This window comes from Barbus barbus (genome assembly GCF_936440315.1).
Source record: "Barbus barbus genome assembly, chromosome: 7".
Taxonomy (NCBI): domain Eukaryota; kingdom Metazoa; phylum Chordata; class Actinopteri; order Cypriniformes; family Cyprinidae; genus Barbus; species Barbus barbus.
Window position 1 is genome coordinate 1,430,480 of NC_136735.1, and position 21,160 is coordinate 1,451,639.

The window sequence follows — 21,160 nt, forward strand, 5'->3', positions numbered from 1 at the left end:
AGCTAAACCTCAGTCAAGGTAAGTTGATAAATACTAAAATACTGACATGGATTTAAAGTTTCCTTTGGTTATAGAGTTTTCACATTAGTTTTACATATGCACAAATATAAAAGAACCTTATATTACCAAACAACTAGAAACAGCAGGTACTAGCATCGTCTCTACACCACAGTTTTGGCTTCAGTACATTACCAGAAACTTGTACATCTGTATCAATACTAAATCAATACCTTAGATGACAAATGAAAAGATGAGTGAATTATTATATAGTACTCTCTATTGTCACTTAGCAGTGCAGCTGTGCTAAACTAACAGTATGGTGATTACCAAAATATGTTTTTATGTTTCTGTAATGGTTAATCTACCAGTATGTGTAAGCTCTTTAGCCACAGTAGTGTTTTACTCGTTACAGTAACAATTACAGTCAATCAACAGAGACTGTGCAAAAGTACATAAAAACAATGCCATTAATTTATTATTTATTATTTATGCATTTAGTTAGTTAGTTAGTTAGTTAGTTAGCTAGTTAAGATGTGTGAATAAAGACTATTTAGTTGTTTCAGTTTGCTATTTGCCTAAACAATTACGATAAAATTGTTTAGTTTAGTTTTAAACAAGTTTTTGAGATTCCCAAAATATTTGTGACAGATTGTCTAAGTTTTTGTCATTTTTGTCAGATTTTGAAATGTAATAGTGTGTTTACCAATGAATGTCATTGCACCAAAATATGAATATCAGTAATTACAATGTGTGTTAATTAATTTGGATTATGTTTTACAAATACAATTATAAATTGACAGAGCTCACACATACTTGTGGATTAACCATTACAGAAACAAATGATTTGTGACCATGGACTACAAAACCAGTCATAAGGGTCAATATTTTGAAAGGATAGGATTTAGATTATGAGAGGACAATATTTGGCTGAGATACAACTATTTGAAAATCTGGAATCTGAAGGTGCAAAAAAAATTAATAAATAAAAATAAAAAATTGACAAAATCGCCTTTAAAGTTGTCCAAATTAAGTTCTTAGCAATGCATATTACTAATCAAAAATGAAGTTTTAAACTTAAAACTGGCCAGCATAGAGAGCATTATATTTATTTAGTCGTCAAATGAATTTAACATTAAATAGCATTGTGCACTGTCAGTCTGTATGTCTTGTGCTTTCTCTATGAAAGTTCTTGGCATTCACAGAAATGTTTGATGAAAACAGAGAATTGTCTGTAACACTTTACAGTAAGGACTCATTTGTTGACATTAGTAACTACATGAGCTAACATGAACTAACCATGCATTTACTGTACAATACATACTAGTGCACTCACTAATGAAACGAGACCTTATTGTAAAGTGTTACTGAATTGAATTTCAGACAGCAGCTGTATTCTATCTAGAATAAACATTTTTTTGTCAAAAATATGACATTAATATGCCCAATCTTAGTGTTTAATGATACTGGCATTGTCTTATCTTAGTGTCATCATCTCAGTGTCTCCTGTCTGTCTGTCTCTGTTGATCTCTTTCTATCAGTGCTGTCTTCTCTCTTTATCTGTAATAACAATGCAGAAGCGAGAGGAGATTTAGCGCTTCTACTGAAGACAGCAGTTCTCGGGAGGAACAAGTAACATTTAAATCATCATTATTCACAGTAATTTAGTAAATACTACTACATATGATACTGACCAATGTAGATTTGAAAATGTCATCTGTCTGTTCATATTGATTCTAGACTGTCAGACAGTATTGAGGCATTGTGTAGCACAATAGATATATATATATTTTTTTACTAGTAATAGTTTAATAATAGTAGTAATAAGTTTTTTTGAAGTAATTGAAAATTTGCACAACACAGATAACTGTATCTCTGTCCTCTTTATAAATACGCATTTTAAATTTTTTTTTATTTTTTATTTGATCAAGCTAGACTTCCTTTTGTCTTCCTGCATTTGTGTGACTCTTGTAAATTTAGTGTTGCTGAGTGAATCCTGAGATAAACATCGGAAAGGAAATGCAAACATTTGAGTGATAAGGAGTAAAACTACTTCAGATCTTTTTCTTTTCCTGCAGAAGTGAATCATTGAAGGACAATGGCGTCTGTTAAAGAGCTGCTCGTGAAATCACTGAAGGAACTGGGTGAAGATGATCTGAAGGAGTTTAAGTGGTTCTTAAAGAATCATAAGCATATTCCAAAACGTGAAATGGAGAATGCACATGTTTTAGACACAGTGGACAAGATGGTGGAGGGTTTTGGACCAGAAGAAGCTTTGAAGATCACCGTGGACATGCTGAGGAAGATGAACAAGAACCTTCTGGCTGAAGAGTTAGAGAATGAACACAAGCAAGGTAACATGTTAAACAGACTGACTGTTTACAAGTAACTTAAACTCTGCTCATGCTCTGCTGATGTGTTTGTGTGGGGTTGTAGTTGCACGTAAAGGAAGAAGCAGTTATAAATGCTTATTTTATTGTTTACAACACAAAGCAGATAATGTAAAAATAAATTTGGTAAGGCAAAAAAGCTAAATAATCAAGCTCATATTCTACATCTAAATCATTTTGAGTATTAAAGGCACTTTCCATGCAAATGATATTCAAGCATCTTTATATGGCTTTTCTTTTGGTTGAAACTCTCACAAATGTTTCACAGAAAGCAGTGCTTTTTACTTTATTGTATAAAAAAAAAAAAGGATGACGTGTCTCTATGACCACCACTTTTTAATACCCACTATACAAACATTAGGCATAACATCAGCTGCTAAATTCAAATCTGCATTCACTGAGCGTTTTTACAGCACTGCGATTTATAACCAATCACACACGATTCTGTTGAGCTATGAATGCAATGACCAATCAGAGACGTTCAAATGAGTCAGTGCTTATTGCAGTGCACCTTATTGCAAAGACACTATTCAAACTTATTGACACTTTATTTTTCTTTTTTTGATATTGTGCAGTGCTTTGACACAATTTGCATTGTAAAAAGCGCTATATAAGTAAGGTGACTTGACTTGACTAGTGCTAAAATGCCGGTGTTTCTTCACTTGCTCTCTGACTGAATTATCTGGCAAATTCCCTCATCAGAAACAACAAAGTGCAGATATGTGTATGAATCTGTAAGTAAGATATTCATTTCACAGTGTAAACTGCTTCAGTGATTTTAATGGGAGTTTTTGAGAGTGCTTGAATGAATGAAAATGTTATTTGATAATTTAAATTGTTCTTTGTTCTCTGTAAAATGAAAGTGTTATAATTAGTAACTTAAAATATTGTTATTAAATTCACATTAAATACAAAGTCAGTCGTATTAAAAATATTTTATGGCGTGACAACCATATCTGGTACTTAAGTTAAAAGTCGGGTTTTTATGTGTAGTTAATAGATTACACTATTAGTCTGCTTTGCCCATCACCAATTATTAATCAAATAACGTAATCTATAAAGGTGCAAAACGCATTTACTTACACATGTTTGTGAATCGAGATATTTCCTTGTATCAATTATACAGTGCTATTATGGCTGCTGTGTGTCACGTGCCAAGCATGACGAGCAAAACGATTTAAGATATTTAGTCTTGTTTCCAGGGGAAAACATTAAGAGCTAAACATTAACAACAAGAGCTAAATTAAAACCAGTAAAATTATCCAACAGTTGGGTAAGTAAAATACTCTTGTTTTAAGAATATTTGATTTACCCCACTGGCAGATAAATTTACTTGTTTTGAGCAAAATGCACTTAATTTAGCTCTTTTCCCCTGGAAACAAGACTACATATCTTAAGTCATTTTGCTTATCTAGTAAAAGTATTTTGATTTAAGAATTCTTAGATATTTTGACTAGAAACAAAATTACATAAAAGCACTTTGCAGTTTCAAAGATAAATGTCCACTGAGTGGCGCTAAAACACGGGTTCAATACGTAAACCCTGGCACCTTTTTATTACGTTGATATAGGTACGTATTGCTGTGTTTTTATTACGTTGCTTCAGGTATATATTACATTTACATTTATTCATTTAGCTGACGCTTTTATCCAAAGCGATTTACAATTGCTATATATGTTAGAGGTCGCACGCCTCTGGAGTAACTAGGGGTTAAGTGTCTTGCTCAGGGACACATTGGTGTCTCACAGTGGATTCGAACCCGGGTCTCTCACACCAAAGGCATGTGTCTTATCCACTGCGCCATCACCACCCATATTGCGGAAGTTCAGAACTCAAATATCCAGGGACCGACGTTAAAAATGAATGCTTTATCGTGTTAGAAATATGCCCTACACCAAACCCGACCCTAAACCTACCCGATAGTGTTGACAAATGCAAAAGGGATATAAAAACGTATTTGTTGATCCAACCGTGCTATTTGAACTTCCTTATATGCAGATTTTAACTGTTTTGTCGAACCGTAGTTACACAGGATTAGAACCAGAGCTCCTCACCTCTCAAGTACGTCTACGTACTCCGTGAGCTACCGAACAAACCTACCATCTATGAAAACCCATAGATATTAAGCTTTATATGTGTGATGCTAACTTTCAAAAGCATCAGTTTTCAAATCTTCCAGCATATTAAAGGGTCATTGGATGCCCATTTTGCACAATTGATATAATTATTTAGGCTCTTAATGAAAAGTCTATAACATACTTTGATTAAAATTTTTAAACCTGTCAAAATCAACTTTGTTTTCAGCGAGCTGTTTTTTAGTCCATGTTGCTTTAAATGCTAATGAGCTCTGCTGACCCCGCCCCTCTCTTCCGTGGGATGACGAACAGACTGTGCTCGCACTGGACACATACAGTTAAGCCTTTGCTGGTCAGGCTCCCGAAAGGATGGAGACATGGAAATATGTGTCTTTTAGATCGATCACGACAAACCAGTCCTCGGACCTGATTTGAGACACAACCTGCTTGAGTGTAAGCATCTTGAACTTCAGTCTGCTGACTGAGCACTTCAACTGATGCAGATCTAAAATGGGACGCAACCCTGCATCCTTTTTTGGAACTATGAAGTACCGGCTGTAGAACCCGGACTCTCTTTCGTGAGGAGGAACCACCTCGATGGCCTCCTTCCTTAAGAGAGTATCTACCTCTTGTTCCATTACCAGAGCCTGCGCAGGACCCACTGAGACACATTTGGCAGTAGATTCCACGCTGCAAAATAGTCTACTAAGGTACCCAGTCTCTCGAGACTAGCCTCTGGTGTAATCAGAACGCCCTGGAACGGCACACCGGCAGGGAACGGCCGAACTAGCTGCTCCAGAGACCCCCGAAGGGGAGGCGAGCATCTCAGCTCCGCTACGCTTCCGGGTGGAAACGACTGAGATATGGGCTCGCTGGAGATCGCTGTGCCCTGGAACACCGTACGTGGAAGGGTTAGCAGATCGATTTCCTGAGGGCACTGGGGCGAGATGGGCACCGTGCACTGCGGTGATCGCCGCTCTTCCCCAGTGGGGGCTACCCTCATAAGCCCTGGGCCACTTCGCCTGAAGAACGGTCCGCAGATCCGGCTTAGGCTGCGAGGTCCTTGACCGACCCTTCGTACCGCCTCAGCCCCGATTTTTATGCGGGCAAGCACAGGCAGCGACACTCTCTTTTTGAGCCTCCCTATACGAGGAGCCAGCACGCGTCAGGGGCTGCTCTCGCCCAGCAGCCCCCTGAGCTAGAGAACGGCGAGGGAGAAATCGCCGCCTGCCTCCCGGCCTTCTGGTGCCTGTCGACAACGGAGTCAACAGCGTCACCGAAAAGGCCAGAAGGCTATAGTGGGGCGTCCAGAAGAAAGACCCTGTCGCGGTCTTTGATATCCGACAAGGTCAACCAGAGATGCCTCTCCGCCGCCACCAGAGATGCCATAGATCGCCCAATGGGGACGCTCATCCAATTGGCCTCTCTGCGGTTCTACAGGACACTCGGCCGGCCAGTTGAGACTCAACTTGGCCTCCACAAGCTCCTCATATTGGGGAGAAAGAGGGGGCGCAACATACTCGACGTTCTCCGTGTCAACCTCCTCGGAGGAAGACTGGAGAAACGCCGCGGCCGCTGCCCGAGGGGAAGTATCCACCTGGCGGGCTTCTGATCTCGGGGAGCGGTTATGGGATCTGACGGGTGAGGACAGAGATAGAGACTCGCTCGTCTCCGATCCCTCCAACAGATCCCGTTGCTAACCCCACGAACGCTGCCGCCGCTCTGCCTCGGCGGAAGCGGGGCCAGTGCTGCGGGAACGCTAGTGAAAGAATCCTTGCTGGAGAAGAGGGCCTTTCAGGAGCAAAGCACACGCAGAGGGAGGCTCTCGCGGTGCTGGCAGTCAGCCCCCTCAAGAGCCGCCTCTGCATGCCTCGCTCCCAAGCAAACCACACAAAAGCTGTGTGTATCACCTGCACACAAAAAGCGTTTGCAGGGAGGAACACACTGCTTGTATTGTGATTTGCTCTCGCTTTTCGGCATGTTTTTTTTTGGCAGACAGACAGACAACACTAAATAAGATTCACAGAGAGACAGAGCGCTAGCTGAATGACAGAAAGCTGATGCCGGTTTCACCGCACATGCTTTTATACCAGCTGGTCATTACGTAACCTCGCCCGTGACGTCTCGCCCATCCATTGGACAGATTTCAGTTGTATTCAGAGCCGGTTATGCCCAAAGCGTCTCGCAGCTCGAGTTCCTGAAGAGGAACCCTTATACTCACTTCTTCTTCTGAATTTTGCATCCAATGACCCCTTTAATATTGTTTCGAAGTAATAACATGACATTCTTCAAGTAATTGTGCGAAAATTACACTTTATTAATCAAAACTCTGTAAATTTGTGTAAAAAGGAATAAAAGGCATCAGAGTTTTACTGCCTCGAGTGTTCATTTCTTTTGGAAACTGCATTGATATGTACTTATTGGTATGTATTTTGTGTCTCATTAAAAAGTGCCCCCAGGTACGTTTATGCCATGAGACCAGGTAGCAAGTTCGATAAGACATCCTTTAAACATTTAGAATCACAACCAACTTCAAATGAATAAGGTTGTGTGTGCAGTTGGGAAAAAAACATGGGAAAGTTTTATAGGCTGTCCCGTATTATTCCTAACTTTTCTCTTAAATTTATGTAAAGCTTATGCAAGTGTTAGAATGAATCACTTTCAAAACTATGTTCAAGAAAACATCTCATATTGTCATAAGTATTTGATGAATGTTGATAATGTGGCAGAAAACATTCTTTGAATGTCCTTTAAATATTAATTATCACTCACTTTCTGGCTTAAAAATGGCTTAAGGTTGGATGTTACGCGGCAGAATCCGCTGTGTTTAATAAACACAGCTCAGTGTTCATATGCGTGTTCACAAAACCCTTCTACTGAGTCAGAAGAGGACATTAATGCAGTCATTTGATCTGCAATTTCATCTTTCTCTTTCTTTATCAATGCACAAATTATCTCTGAACACATAATTGCATTTACTGAAAGAGAAACAAATGAACAAAAGTATATGGTCCAGAGCCCAAATTATGATAATGAAATATTTTCAACCAAATATCAATTTCTAAACCTCTGTTAATTATCAGTAAGCCAATGGTTAGTAATGCTTGAAGCTGGTGATGCTGTTTGTGGAGTTGTTTAATCATCCTCGGCTGAGATCTTGAGAGATTTACTGTCTTCTTTTATTTCAGCTGATTTCATCCATGGCTGGCTGTGGATGGAAGTCAGTTTCTGTTCTTGTTGTTTCTTTTTCCCTCAGTGATTCTGCTTGTTAACAGCAGGTGTTTGAATGTTTGAAATAATGTTTTGGGAACATCATACTAACTTTGAAATTATGTTCTAATAACATTAAGGAAACTGGATATTTTTATGTTATTGTTATGTTACAAATGAACATTCTTAGAAGGTTTAGCTGTTAATAATGTTGAAAGAACACTTAAAGAACATCAAACTAAATAAAGGTTAATTTATCAACAAGAAAACTGGACATTTTAATGTTTAAAACTTTAGAAGAAAAAATAGTTTGCTGTGAAGCTGTCACTCACAGCCATTAATCATGATTTCACACCCGGTTTTTAAAGCATGAAATAACTAAATCATATTTATTAGAAAAATGTACCTAAATAAGCATTATAAGAACTGTATATTTGAAGTATTTTTATATTTGAAGCAATTTAAAGTTTTATGTTGGCTCATGCTTCATTTATTTACATAGAAAGGGTGGCGTTTATGACTTCTACTGCAGCCAGCAGATCACGATAGAAAGGTTTTGGCTTCATTTTTCAGGTTGTGTGATGCACACACAGTTGAGTTTTCCTCTCTCTCTTACACACACACACACACACACACACACACACACATGTTGGGTTTCCATGTTTTATGGGGACATCCCATAGGCGTAATGGTTTTTATACTGTACAATCTGTATGTGCTATTGCCCTACACCAACCCTACACCTAAACTTAGCCCTCACAGGAAACATGCTGCATTTTTAGATTTTCAAAAAACTTTATGCTGTATGATTTATAAGCTTGTTTCCTCATGGGGACCAAAAAATGTCCCCACAAGATTAAGATTTACTGGTATTACTATCCTTGTGGGGACATTTGGTCCCCAGGACGTGATGAATACCAGGTGCACACACACACGCACACACACACACACACACACACACACATGTTGGTTTTTGTGGTTTATGGGGACTCTCCATAGGCGTAATGGTTTTTATACTGAACAAACTGTGTGTGCTATTGCCCTACACCAACCCTACACCTAAACTTAGCCTCACAGGAGACTTTGTGCATTTTTAGATTTTCAAAAAAACACCATTTAGTATGTTTTTTAAGCCTTTTGAATTACGGGGACATAGGCAGTGTCCTCATAAACCACCTTCATATTGTAATACCTCTGTCATACCCATGTCATTATACACATTTGTGTCCTCATAAACCACATAAACATGCACACACACACATATTTGCATATAAATGTGTGTATCACATATTTGCTGAGGGTGATGAATGTCTGTGAAGGAAAGCCCTTATATGGAGATGGTTCAGGCTTGAAAATTACTAACATCCAACATGCAATCAGTCATTAGAATACTCCAAATTCATTAGCATTAGAACAAGGTTAAGAGCAAATTCATTATTTTTGTGTGATGATTTGGATTCTCTAGACATGCAGTTTCAATTTATCACACATGTGGTATATATAAAGAGGCTCAAAGACAGATTAGAATTTACATATAGACTTTAATAAAATAAGAGATGACTTACTCTTTGCCATCTCTCCCCCATCTTTCCCAAAGGTTCAACTGCAGACAGTAAAAGCGTTCTTCATGATTACAGAAAGATCAGCTTCAAACTGAAGAATAAATTACAACTGGACTACAGGCAGATATTGGCTGGTAATTCACAGACAGGTCATCTGAAACACCTGAATGATATTTACAGTGATCTATGTGTGGTGGAGAACAAGACCAGAGAAATAGTGAATGAACACGAGGTGAGACAGATTGAATTAATTCCCAGCAGATTTTCTGGCAAGGACACAGCGATCAGGTGTAATGACATGTTTAAAGTTCAGAGTGATACAGGTCTACAAAACAGAAGTGTGCTGATGATGGGGATTGCAGGGATTGGAAAGACATTCTCTGTTAATAAATTCATTCTTGACTGGGCAGAAGGAAATGAAAATCAGGACATACTCTTCATATTCCCACTTCCATTCCGTAGACTAAATTTAATTAAAAAAAAGTACAGTCTTATGGGACTGATTAACAAATGTTTCTTTAGTGATCCTGAAGAACTGCCCTCTCTTCCTGAGGATGACTCTAAGATCATGTTCATCTTTGATGGACTGGATGAATGTCGTTTTCGTTTGAACTTTAAACAGGGTGACATATTTACAGATGTGCATAAAAAAACAGCAGTGAGTAAATTAGTTACAAACCTGATCAAGAGACATCTGGTTTCCTCTGCTCTTATCTGGATCACATCCAGACCTGCAGCAGCCGGTCTGATACCCCGAGGCTACATCGATCAGGTGACAGAGGTGCGAGGATTCAACGATGAACAGAAAGAGCAATACTTCATCAAAAACAGCAGTGCTGAGGTTGCTGCAAACATCAGCCATCACATCAGGAAATCCAGGAGTCTGTACATCATGTGCCACATTCCTGTTTTCTGCTGGATCTCTCTCACTGTTCTTCAGCCTCTGCTGGCTCGAGAGAGCAATGGCAAAGCACCCACAATGCTCATAGAGATGTACACAAGCTTCTTACTCTCTCAGAAGCAGCAGATGGAAAAGAAATTCCTTGAAAATCCTGAACTTAAACCCAAAGTCAAGTCTTTTGATCGGGTTATTCTGAAGCTTGGGAAACTGGCCTTTAAACAGCTTGTGAAAAGAAATCTGATTTTCTATGAAGAAGATCTTGAGGAGTGTGGACTAGATGTCAGTGAAGGGTCAGTGTACTTTGGGTTTTGCACTCAGATCTTTCAGGAGGAAAAAGGTGTGACAGAGAGAAAAGTTTACAGCTTCATTCATCTCAGCATCCAGGAGTTCCTCGCTGCTCTCTATGTATTTTTCAAACACACAAATTCAGGAAAACAAACATTTCTTAATTCTTGGGGAGAAATACTGATGTTGAAACCCAATAACTTCAAAAACTCTAAAACTCCAAACTCCAAAACATCATCATTTGACCTTCATAAGTCTGCTATCAACAAGGCTTTACAGAGCAAGACTGGGCACCCAGAACTTTTCCTTGGGTTTTTCTTGGGTCTCTCACTGGAGTCCAATCAGAGTGACCTGAAGGAACTGCTTCCAGAACTGGAACTGAAAACAGAGAATGTCAGAGACACTGCTGACTATATTGAACGTACTATAGAGAAGGAGAAATCAGTGGAGAGGATCATCAACCTCTTTCCCTGTCCAGTTGAACTTAAAGATGACATTGGAGAGGACCTCCTGACAAATCTGAGGTCAGGAAATCTTTCAGCACAGAATATCACCTCTGCTCAGTGGTCGGCTCTGGTGTTTATGCTGCTGATATCAGAGGAAACTCACGGGAAGTCTGAACTGCAGCAGTTCAACAGATCTGATGAAGCACAGAGGTTGCCAGTGACCCCAAACTCCAGAAGAGCAGTGTAAGATTCAACTTTTGAATCAATTATATGCACTATTGATTATACTTCAATTTAAAATCACAGTCTTCTATTTGAATCTATGTTCAAACATAATTTTGTGATGAAAAGCATCATTGTCCATTACTCCTGTCTTCACATGCTCCTTTGTAAAGTTTAAAGAACAGCACTTATTTTAAACAGAAATGTGTTGCGGCACTATATTTCTTTATAAATAGAAACAAATAAGTGATTTCAAGTGATCTTTTGAAGTGTTACATATCAACAGACCCTATGACAGTTTTCTTGATTGCTAACACACTATATAACTGATTAATTTGGCCCAATTTTCCAAACCATTCATACAGTTCTCGAAACAAAGACACATTTCTCAAAATTTTTAACACATTTTTTGGAAAATTAATCCTGGTAGTGGGAAACAAAGAGAAATAGGAGGAGAAAATAAAAATGAAGGGGATGAGGTCAAAGGTAATTTGTTCCTGATGAAATACAAAGAACTATAATGCCCTACAAAGGCAAAATACCTTACAGTTTTTTTCAACTGCTTACACACATTTTCTAAACTTTACCTCTTTTTTTCAAAACTTAACACACAAATCCAAGAATTGCACACACAAAATGCCTCACATCTCTTGCAAAATGACACACTGCATTCAGAATGTCACAAACACATCTCAAAAGCAAACATCTGTCATATGTTGCAAACACTTGCCACATAATATATTTTTGGATATGTCATATACACACAGTAATTCAAAACCTAAAACTCTTCTTTTATGAGCTCCTATGTACATTTCTGTAGAAGATTAAAAGTAATTGGCAGAGAGATGTTGCAAAGTTCACGGTAAACACAAAAACAAGATTGAAACCAAACAATTTATTTATTTTATATATATATATATATTTTACTGTAAGCATTTGTGGTTGTGAATACAGTATTACAGTACACACAGTACGAAATAAAAGAAATACATCAACCATCTGTAGATGGACAGAAACCAAACATAATTTTGAAAAAGGTTATAGGCCTATTGATAGCAGTTAGCTTTCAGACTGTAAAACTGAGAAAAATTACTTTAAAGTTTTTTACTTGTCCAGCCAAATTAATTATAGGTAGGACACTGGAAATTTGGCAATTAGATGTTTTAGTAATGAAATTATCTACATTGAAAAATTGTGAGCTCAAACTTGATTTTTACCCCTATTTTGAAGTTAATGTACTCTGCAATTGCATTGTCTGCAAAAAGTGAGAAGTCACACCAAGGCAAAAGAGAGTAACTTCCACATTATCAATATTTTGTAGCAGATCACCATTTACAAAATCGTTATTGGAACAGCTGTATAAAATCTAGTGATCATTGTCTATCTTATATTGGCTATTGCATATAGTAATGTGACTGTATTCATTTTTATTTATTTTTTTGGACCGTAATAAGCAGACTAAAAGTTAAACATGTGGATACCGTTTTGCAACCAATTTATTTGCTGTGCTTAGTAACATAAAAAAATGCTAGACATAGCATAATTGCTTATATTTACTTGAATTAAATAGCTTAACCTAAAAGAACGACTTGTAGATTTATGTGAATGCCAGCAAGCAGGCATGCTCAGAAATGCGTGTGGATTAAACATCGACGACGTTAAGCGCCATGGATTCATTTTATCAGGTTACAAGAAAAAGGTAGGATATTGATTTAATTGTGAACTGTTAGGCTACTAATTTTATGACTGATCATGCTATATGCTATAGCATTCAAGTAGCCTACACATGCATCCAACTAGAAGTGACAGCCTGGTGAATGATCTGCATTACAAAAAGGAAAAAACAAATCTTTAAAGCAAGGTTATTCACGATTATGTATTGCTGCCAAGGTGTCTAGTCTTTACAGTGCTTTGTTATACAGGTGCTGGTCATAAAATTAGAATATCATGAAAAAGTTGATTTATTTCAGTAATACCATTCAAAAAGTGAAACTTGTATATTAGATTCATTCATTACACACAGACTGATATATTTCAAATGTTTATTTCCTTTAATTTTGACGATTATAACTGACAACTAATGAAAGTCCCAAATTCAGTATCTCAGAAAATTAGAATATTGTGAAAATGTTCAATATTGAAGACCCCTGGTGCCACACTCTAATCAGCTAATTAACTTAAAACCCCTGCAAAAGCCTTCAAATGGTCTCTCAGTCTAGTTCTGTAGGCTACACAATCATGGGGAAGACTGCTGACTTGACAGTTGTCCAAAAGACGACCATTGACACCTTGCACAAGGAGGGCAAGACACAAAAGGTCATTGCTAAAGAGGCTGGCTGTTCACAGAGCTCTGTGTCCAAGCACATTAATAGAGAGGCGAAGGGAAGGACAAGATGTGGTAGAAAAAAGTGTACAAGCAATAGGGATAACCACACCCTGGAGAGGATTGTGAAAAAAAACCCATAAAAAAATGTGGGGGAGATTCACAAAGAGTGGACTGCAGCTGGAGTCAGTGCTTCAAGAACCACCACGCACAGACGTATGCAAGACATGGGTTTCAGCTGTCGCATTCCTTGTGTCAAGCCACTCTTGAACAAGAGACAGCGTCAGAAGCATCTTGACTGGACTGCTGCTGAGTGGTCCAAAGTTATGTTCTCTGATGAAAGTAAATTTTGCATTTCCTTTGGAAATCAAGGTCCCAGAGTCTGGAGGAAGAGAGGAGAGGCGCATAATCCACGTTGCTTGAGGTCCAGTGTAAAGTTTCCACAGTCATTGATGGTTTGGGGTGCCATGTCATCTGCTGGTGTTGGTCCATTGTGTTTTCTGAGGTCCAAGGTCAACGCAGCCGTCTACCAGGAAGTTTTAGAGCACTTCATGCTTCCTGCTGCTGACCAACTTTATGGAGATGCAGATTTCATTTTCCAACAGGACTTAGCACCTGCACACACTGCCAAAGCTACCAGTACCTGGTTTAAGGACCATGGTATCCCTGTTCTTGATTGGCCAGCAAACTCGCCTGACCTTAACCCATAGAAAACCTATGGGGTATTGTGAAGAGGAAGATGCAATACGCCAGACCCAACAATTCAGAAGAGCTGAAGGCCACTATCAGAGCAACATGGGCTCTCATAACACCTGAGCAGTGCCACAGACTAATCGACTCCATGCCACGCCGCATTGCTGCAGTAATCCAGGCCAAAGGAGCCCCAACTAAATATTGAGTGCTGTACATGCTCATACTTTTCATGTTCATACTTTTCAGTTGGCCAACACTTCGAAAAATCGAAGTTTTTTTTGCATTGGTCTTAATTTAAATTCTAATTTTCTGAGATACTGAATTTGGGACTTTCATTTGTTGTCAGTTATAATCATCAAAATTAAAGGAAATAAACATTTGAAATATATCAGTCTGTGTGTGATGAATGAATCTAATATACAAGTTTCACTTTTTGAATGGTATTACTGAAATAAATAAGCTTTTTCATGATATTCTAATTTTATGACCAGCACCTGTATGGAGCTGATTGGAAGATCGTGATCTATCTAATTAGTTTGTCTGTAATTAAAATGCGGCAGACTTTGATGGACATTTAAAAAGGCAGAACACCGTATAACTCCAAGCCGGTTAAACAAAGTAAGAACGCCGTAACTCATTTTAAGCGTTCCAAACAAAGCGAAAGAGCCATTACTGGTGTTATGGTGTTCTGCCTTGGTTTCTTTCTTGAGACCACCCATTATTTTCTCGGAAAAACAACGAAATTGACTCAAGATACTTATGTACATGATAAAAGATGTCCTGAATGTCCCAAAAATGTTAATAACTCATTCTCAACAAAAATTGATGTTACGGTCTTTTGCCTTTGCACGGCAGTATAGTACATGTTCTTCTGCATGGACTTACCATGATGAGAGAATCAGAATGAGCTTTATTGCCAGGTGTGTTTACACATACAAGGAATTTGTTATAGTTACAGAAGCTCCACAGTGCAACAGAATGACAGCGAAAGGACAGGACACAGATAATAAAAAATAATAATATACAAATATACAAAATAGACAATGTACAAAATAGCAAAAACACAATATATAATATAGACAATTACGTATGTACAGGTATGATATGTGCAAATTTGAAATGTAAATAAGAATGTGTGTTAAATAAATATTAAATGTATAATAGTGTTGTATGTTACACGTTCTTTATCAAGTGTTCATGAGATGGATTGCCTGACGGAAGAAACTATTATTGTGCCTGGTCGTTCTGGTGCTCAGGGCTCTGTAGGGCGACCAGACGGCAAAAGTTCAAAGAGGGAGTGTGCTGGATGTGAGGGGTCCAGAGTGATTTTGCAGCCCTTTTGCTCACTCTGGATAAGTACAGTTCTTGGAGAGTGGGGAGGGTTGTACCAATGATTCGCTCAGCAGTCCGGACTACTCTCTGTAATCTTCTGAGGTCAGATTTGGTAGCTGAGCTGAACCAGACAGTTATTGTGTTAACTGCAAACTTCAGGAGCTTGACAGAGGGGTCTTTAGATGTGCAGTCATTGGTATAGAGGGAGAAAAGCAGTGGGGAGACGTCACAGCCCTGAGGAGTGCCAGTGCTGATTGTACGGGTGCTGGATAAGAATTTTCCCAGCCTCACTAGCTGCTGCTTATCTGTCAGGAAGCTGATGATCCACTGACAGATGGAGGTGGGTACAGAGAGCTGAGTTAGTTTGGGCTGAAGGAGTTATGGGATGATGGTGTTAAAAGCGGAGATGAAGTCTACAAACAGGATCCACACATAAGTCCCTGGTCTGTCCAGATGCTGCAGGATGAAGTGCAGTCCCATGTTGACTGCATCATTCACAGACCTGTTTGCTCTGTAGGCAAACAGCAGGGGGTCCAGCAAGGGTCCAGTGGTGTCCTTTAGATAAGCCAAAACCAGTCTTTCAAATGATTTCATGGCCACAGACGTTAGAGCCACAGGTCTGTAGTCATTAATTTGGTCCAGTCCAGTAATTTGGGTTTCTTTGGAATGGGGATGATGGTGGAGCATTTGAAGCATGAGGGGACTTCGCACAGCTCCAGTGATCTGTTGAAGATCTGTTTAAAGATGGGGGCCAGTTGGTCAGCGCAGGATTTCAGGCAGGCTGGGCCTGGTGCTTTCCTTCTTTTGTTCTTTCTGAAGACCTGGTGCACGTCATCTTCTCTTATCTGCATTGCAGGTGTGGGGGAGAGGGGGGTTGCAGGAGGTGTTTTTTCAAACATGCAATCAAACTCTTTCAGGTCGTCTGCCAGTTGTTGATTCTCCAGAGTGCAATATTGATGATGTAATTAGTAATAGTAATTAATTACTTTTTGAAAGTAACTTACCCAACACTGCATGGCAGTAAACCCTACTACCTGTGATGACTGTAATGACAGTTAACATGAAATATGAAGTTCAAATTTGTGTTTGTGTGTTTATAGTGTGGATCATGGAGGACAAATCATGATGACAGCAGGACTACGAAAGTGTAGGTCTACAAAGCCTTATGCTCAACCTCACCTACCTCCAATGGTTGTTGTGTTATAGACGTTTCTCTCTTCTTATTTTCAGATTCCTGTGATCTCACATTGGATCCAAACACAGCACACACTCAATGCATACACAAACCACACACAAACAACCATGATCCACAAACCACCAAGTGTGTAAATTATACTGTTTTTCCAGAATGTGACTAATAGTTAAATTCAATATCTGAAATAATGTGATGCTAGATCTCCTAATCATAATAATTCCTCTATGTCTAATTTAGTCGGAAGGCTAAGATTCTCTGGATCTAATTTATTAGTTTATAATTAATTTTGAACCCTGTTTGTAAATCAAAAACATCTCACTTTTTTATTCTGTCTTCAGGTCCTCAAACCGCAAATCTTCTGGGCTCAATATTGACCCTCTGCTGAAGTGTCAGTCTTGTGTTCATATAGCAGATCCAGATCAGTGGGTTCAGATTGAGCCGTCGCTCTGTACAGATGAAGGAGGGTCAAAGTTCAGGGTCAGCACTCAAACTGGCCGTTACGAGTGTGTCAGGACCAGGATGCGATGGGTCTGTGATTGTGACGTCAGTCTTCAGTATCATAGTGTAGACGGACGGTTCCTCAACACAGAGCTGGAGAGACTGCAGTGCAACCGAATCGCTCCAGTGATAGACGTGACGGTGATCTCAGGGAAACTGGAGGAAGTTCATCTGCCACATTACATCTGTTTAGGAGAATCTGAAGCTTCCCTCAGAGATGCTGTGAAAGTCCTCAGCGTAGAAGATGAAGGATCATATGTAGAACCTGTGCAGTTGACACGATTCCATGCCAAGATTGTCCAACCATCTTTCTCTCGTAAAACATTAATTATAAGTTGGAAAATACGATGGGACGAACACTGCGATCTTCTTCTCTACATGCGATCTAGAGTTCCTCTCATTCTACATGTATACTTATTTCCATTTGATGATTGTGCAAAAGAAAAGATTGAGAAGATTGAAAAATCAAGTTATTCGATCTTGCATCCCAGACCTGACAGGCCGTTTCGGATGAAAACGCCCCACATTCTTGATGTTCCCGGTGCCTCTATTCATCCCAAAGAAGGGATCACACTCAGAAGAGAAATGGATCCAAACTTCTTCAAAATCAAGACACGTCTGGAGAAGGATCTTCAAATGACTCTTACCAGAGAACAGGGTAAGGAGGAGGTCTGGACTGCAACAATTGAGAAAGATGAACTTGATCTGATTCATCCACAGAGAGACGAATCACGTCTGATTAGTGAGGAAGATAAAGCAAGCTATTTTGATAAACACTGGTCAGATCTCATTCAGAAAGTCAAAGAGTTTAAGATCATTGCAGATAAACTGCGTCAGGAGCAACTAATCCACGAGGAAACATATTCAGAAATCACACAGAGTTTAACGAGTCAGGAAGGCATGAGAAAGATCTGTGATTCTATACGTAAGCATGACGACACTATGAAAGCTAAAATCATCTCAATTATTCAGGAAGAGAAGCTTTGCCACTTTTGAACATTGGTCTGATTCTACACTTTGAGCTCAGGGAGCATCTCAGACTGAAGTATGCTCTAGTGAGGATGCAAGAAAAATACTGAATTATGTAATATAATGAAAATATACTTATTTTAAAATATCAAGTCATAGTAACATTACAAATAATACTTACAAATAAGTATCATTGTTTTTTTGTTGTTGATTTTTGGATGTCTAAGCAAATGGACTTCTAAGTACAGGAAAGGTGAAATGAGTTCAATGTATACCCACATTTATAGCTGACTTGTATTTATCTAACTGTGTATTTCAGACTTGTTGGTGAATTTCTGGTGTATTTTTTCTTGGTATAAAATTTAGCATTTTACCCAGAATGTCACTGTAATGACACAAAGTTTGGTGAACAGCAATCAGGGAACAAAAATAATGATTTTCTTGCAACCTTTGATGTTTGTAATATAGAATAATCATGTCTAATTTCATTCAGTCTAATAAAGGGTAAATAAAGTTCAAGTTTATTTGTATAGCGCTTTTTAAGATACAAATCGTTGCAAAGCAGCTCTACAGGAAATTAAGTTTCCACAATATATTTATATATTGCAGAACCTTAATATATTTAGTTTATGGCAACATTTGGTAAGTCTGTATGTTGTCTGAGCGTTGGCATCCTCTGAGGTCCTCTGAGGGGTTGGCATTATCTTTTCTCAGGTGTTCGGTCATCTCAGATCATTTAAGGGTTGGATCCAGACTGAAGCTTCTGTCATTCCTAGTTACCACGGGATGTTAATCAACAGAGAAACAAATAGAGACATAATTAGCGTAGCTGCTGTTCCATCTAAGCAAAAATTATTTGTTCAACCCAAGCTAAAGAATAATAATAATGTACGTCTGATCAGATATAACTGCAGTACAAGATTATAAGATGCATTATGTGAATGCTTGGCTAAAGAGATGTGTCTTTAATCTAGATTTAAACAGAGAGAGTGTGTCTGAACCCCGAATGTTATCAGGAAGGCTATTCCAGAGTTTGGGAGCCAAATGTGAAAAAGCTCTACCTCCTTTAGTGGACTTTGCTATCCTAGGTACTACCAAAAGTCCAGAGTTTTGCGACCTTAGGGAGCGGGTTGGATTGTAGCGTGGTAGAAGACAAGTTAGATACGCAGGAGCTAAACCATTTAGGGCCTTATAGGCAAGTAATAATATTTTGTAAATGATACGGAACTGAATAGGTAGCCAGTGCAGAGACTGTAAAATTGGGGTAATATGATCATATTTTCTTGACCTGGTAAGAACTCTAGCCGCTGCATTTTGGACTATCTGTAGCTTGTTTATTGAAGATGCAGGACAAGCAGCTAGCAGTGCATTACAATAGTCCAGTCTAGAGGTCATGAATGCATGAGCTAGCTTTTCTGCATCAGAAACAGGGAGCATGTTTCGAAGCTTGGCAATGTTTCTAAGATGGAAGAATGCTGTTTTTGTAACATGGGAAATATGATTTTCAAAGGACAAGTTGCTGTTTTATATAACACCCAGATTTTTGACTTTAGAGGACGTAACAGTACATCCGTCTAGTTGCAAATTGTAATCCACGAGATTACGTGTACTGTTTTTGGTCCAATAAGTAATATCTCTGTTTTATGTGAATTTAATTGGAGGAAATTATTGGTCATCCAATCTTTTACATTTTTTACACAATCTATTAGCTTAGATAATTGAGAAGTTTCATCTGGTCTTGTTGAGATATATAATTGAGTATCATCAGCATAGCAATGAAAACGAATCCCGTATTTTCTAATAATATTACCAAGGGGCAACATGTAAATTGAAAATAGCAGAGGACCTAGGACAGATCCTTGTGGTACTCCATACTTTACTGGTGATAATTGAGATGACTCCCCATTTAAATGAACAAAGTGATAGCGATCAGACAGGTAGGATCTAAACCATCTTAAAGCCTGCCCTTGAATACAGTATAGTTTTGTAATCGATCTATGAGTATATCATGGTCTATAGTGTCAAACGCAGCACTAAGATCAAGTAGCACAAAGGAGGGGTTTGGAAAAATAAATCATTAATCAGGTTTCTATCCAAGGATTTTTTGGCGAAAAAATATTTAGCGCTTTAAAATATTTACGATATAGGTGATGGAAATGCCAATTGTCTATTAAATTTCTCATGTGTCCACAGAATCTTTTTCCATTTAACTTTAGTGCATAAATTCTATTTCGATACTTCAAATGTCCAAAAAAATAATAATTTTTGTTAAGAAAAGGGGCTTTAAAGCAGATAAATGTTTTGTCACATGACAGAATTATCCTATAGGCAGTCCGTTTTCATGGTGTTGCTCACTTTAAAGCACCGTTTCCCTGTAGTTCAAAAGCGCATTAAATCATATTCATATTATTAAATTGTATCTAAAATTATTTTATACATTGTAAGAGAAAGACGAGTTACCTCTCAAAAATACTTATCTTAATTTGATGTGCATTTAGTAGGCTGTGTTTACATATTTTTTTTTTTTTACAGTGCATTTTTGTTCAGAGTTCTTTCTACTGTCAAATTGAAAGGATTTGTTGTCGAGTCAGTAGGCTAATGCTTAACGCGCCGCCATGATCACTTGATTTTTTTTTTTCCTTATAAAAGTGGAAACAACTTACAATAGCCTACTCCTTCATTTGTGGTCATAAGAATAAGACATTCAAAACTATTCAAAATATTTTTTATTTGTGTACATTAACAATAAAAACAAAACATTGTGCTTTTGTGAAATAGAGGAAACAAACAGGATGCCGCTTTCTCAAGAGTGCATTGCAAAAATGAACCAAAATCCTGCATATAAGGGCTGCTAATTGTTGCATTTTTTTCCTTTCATTTTGTTAATTGATTAATTATTTAGAAAATAATATATTAAATATTAATAATAAAAATCATATTTTGCATACCGGCCTATTTATTTTTGGAATATATAGCTTTTTCTCCGTTCGCAGAAGCGCTGCAGTTGCGTGATGTGCATGTGAATCCTCACGTTCATGTTGTTTATGCTGCCTTTTGTGTGT

At 38.3% G+C, this 21,160-nt stretch overlaps 2 protein-coding genes across 2 annotated transcripts in view; one reads left to right on the top strand and one right to left on the bottom strand.

Moving 5' to 3' along the window:
* Nucleotides 1–21,160, bottom strand: part of LOC306872949 (uncharacterized protein) — an 819,728-nt gene that overhangs the window by 155,155 nt on the left and 643,413 nt on the right. The gene's annotated exons all lie outside the window — the stretch shown is intronic.
* Nucleotides 1,571–18,125, top strand: LOC306872254 (NACHT, LRR and PYD domains-containing protein 1 homolog; the record flags this gene model as incomplete). The annotated part of the gene is made up of 4 exons (XM_079420751.1): nt 1,571–1,656; nt 2,076–2,351; nt 9,270–11,109; nt 16,970–18,125. The coding sequence occupies exons 2-4, from the start codon at nt 2,096–2,098 to the stop codon at nt 18,123–18,125; spliced, it is 3,252 nt and encodes a 1,083-aa protein (XP_079276877.1). The 5' UTR covers nt 1,571–1,656; nt 2,076–2,095.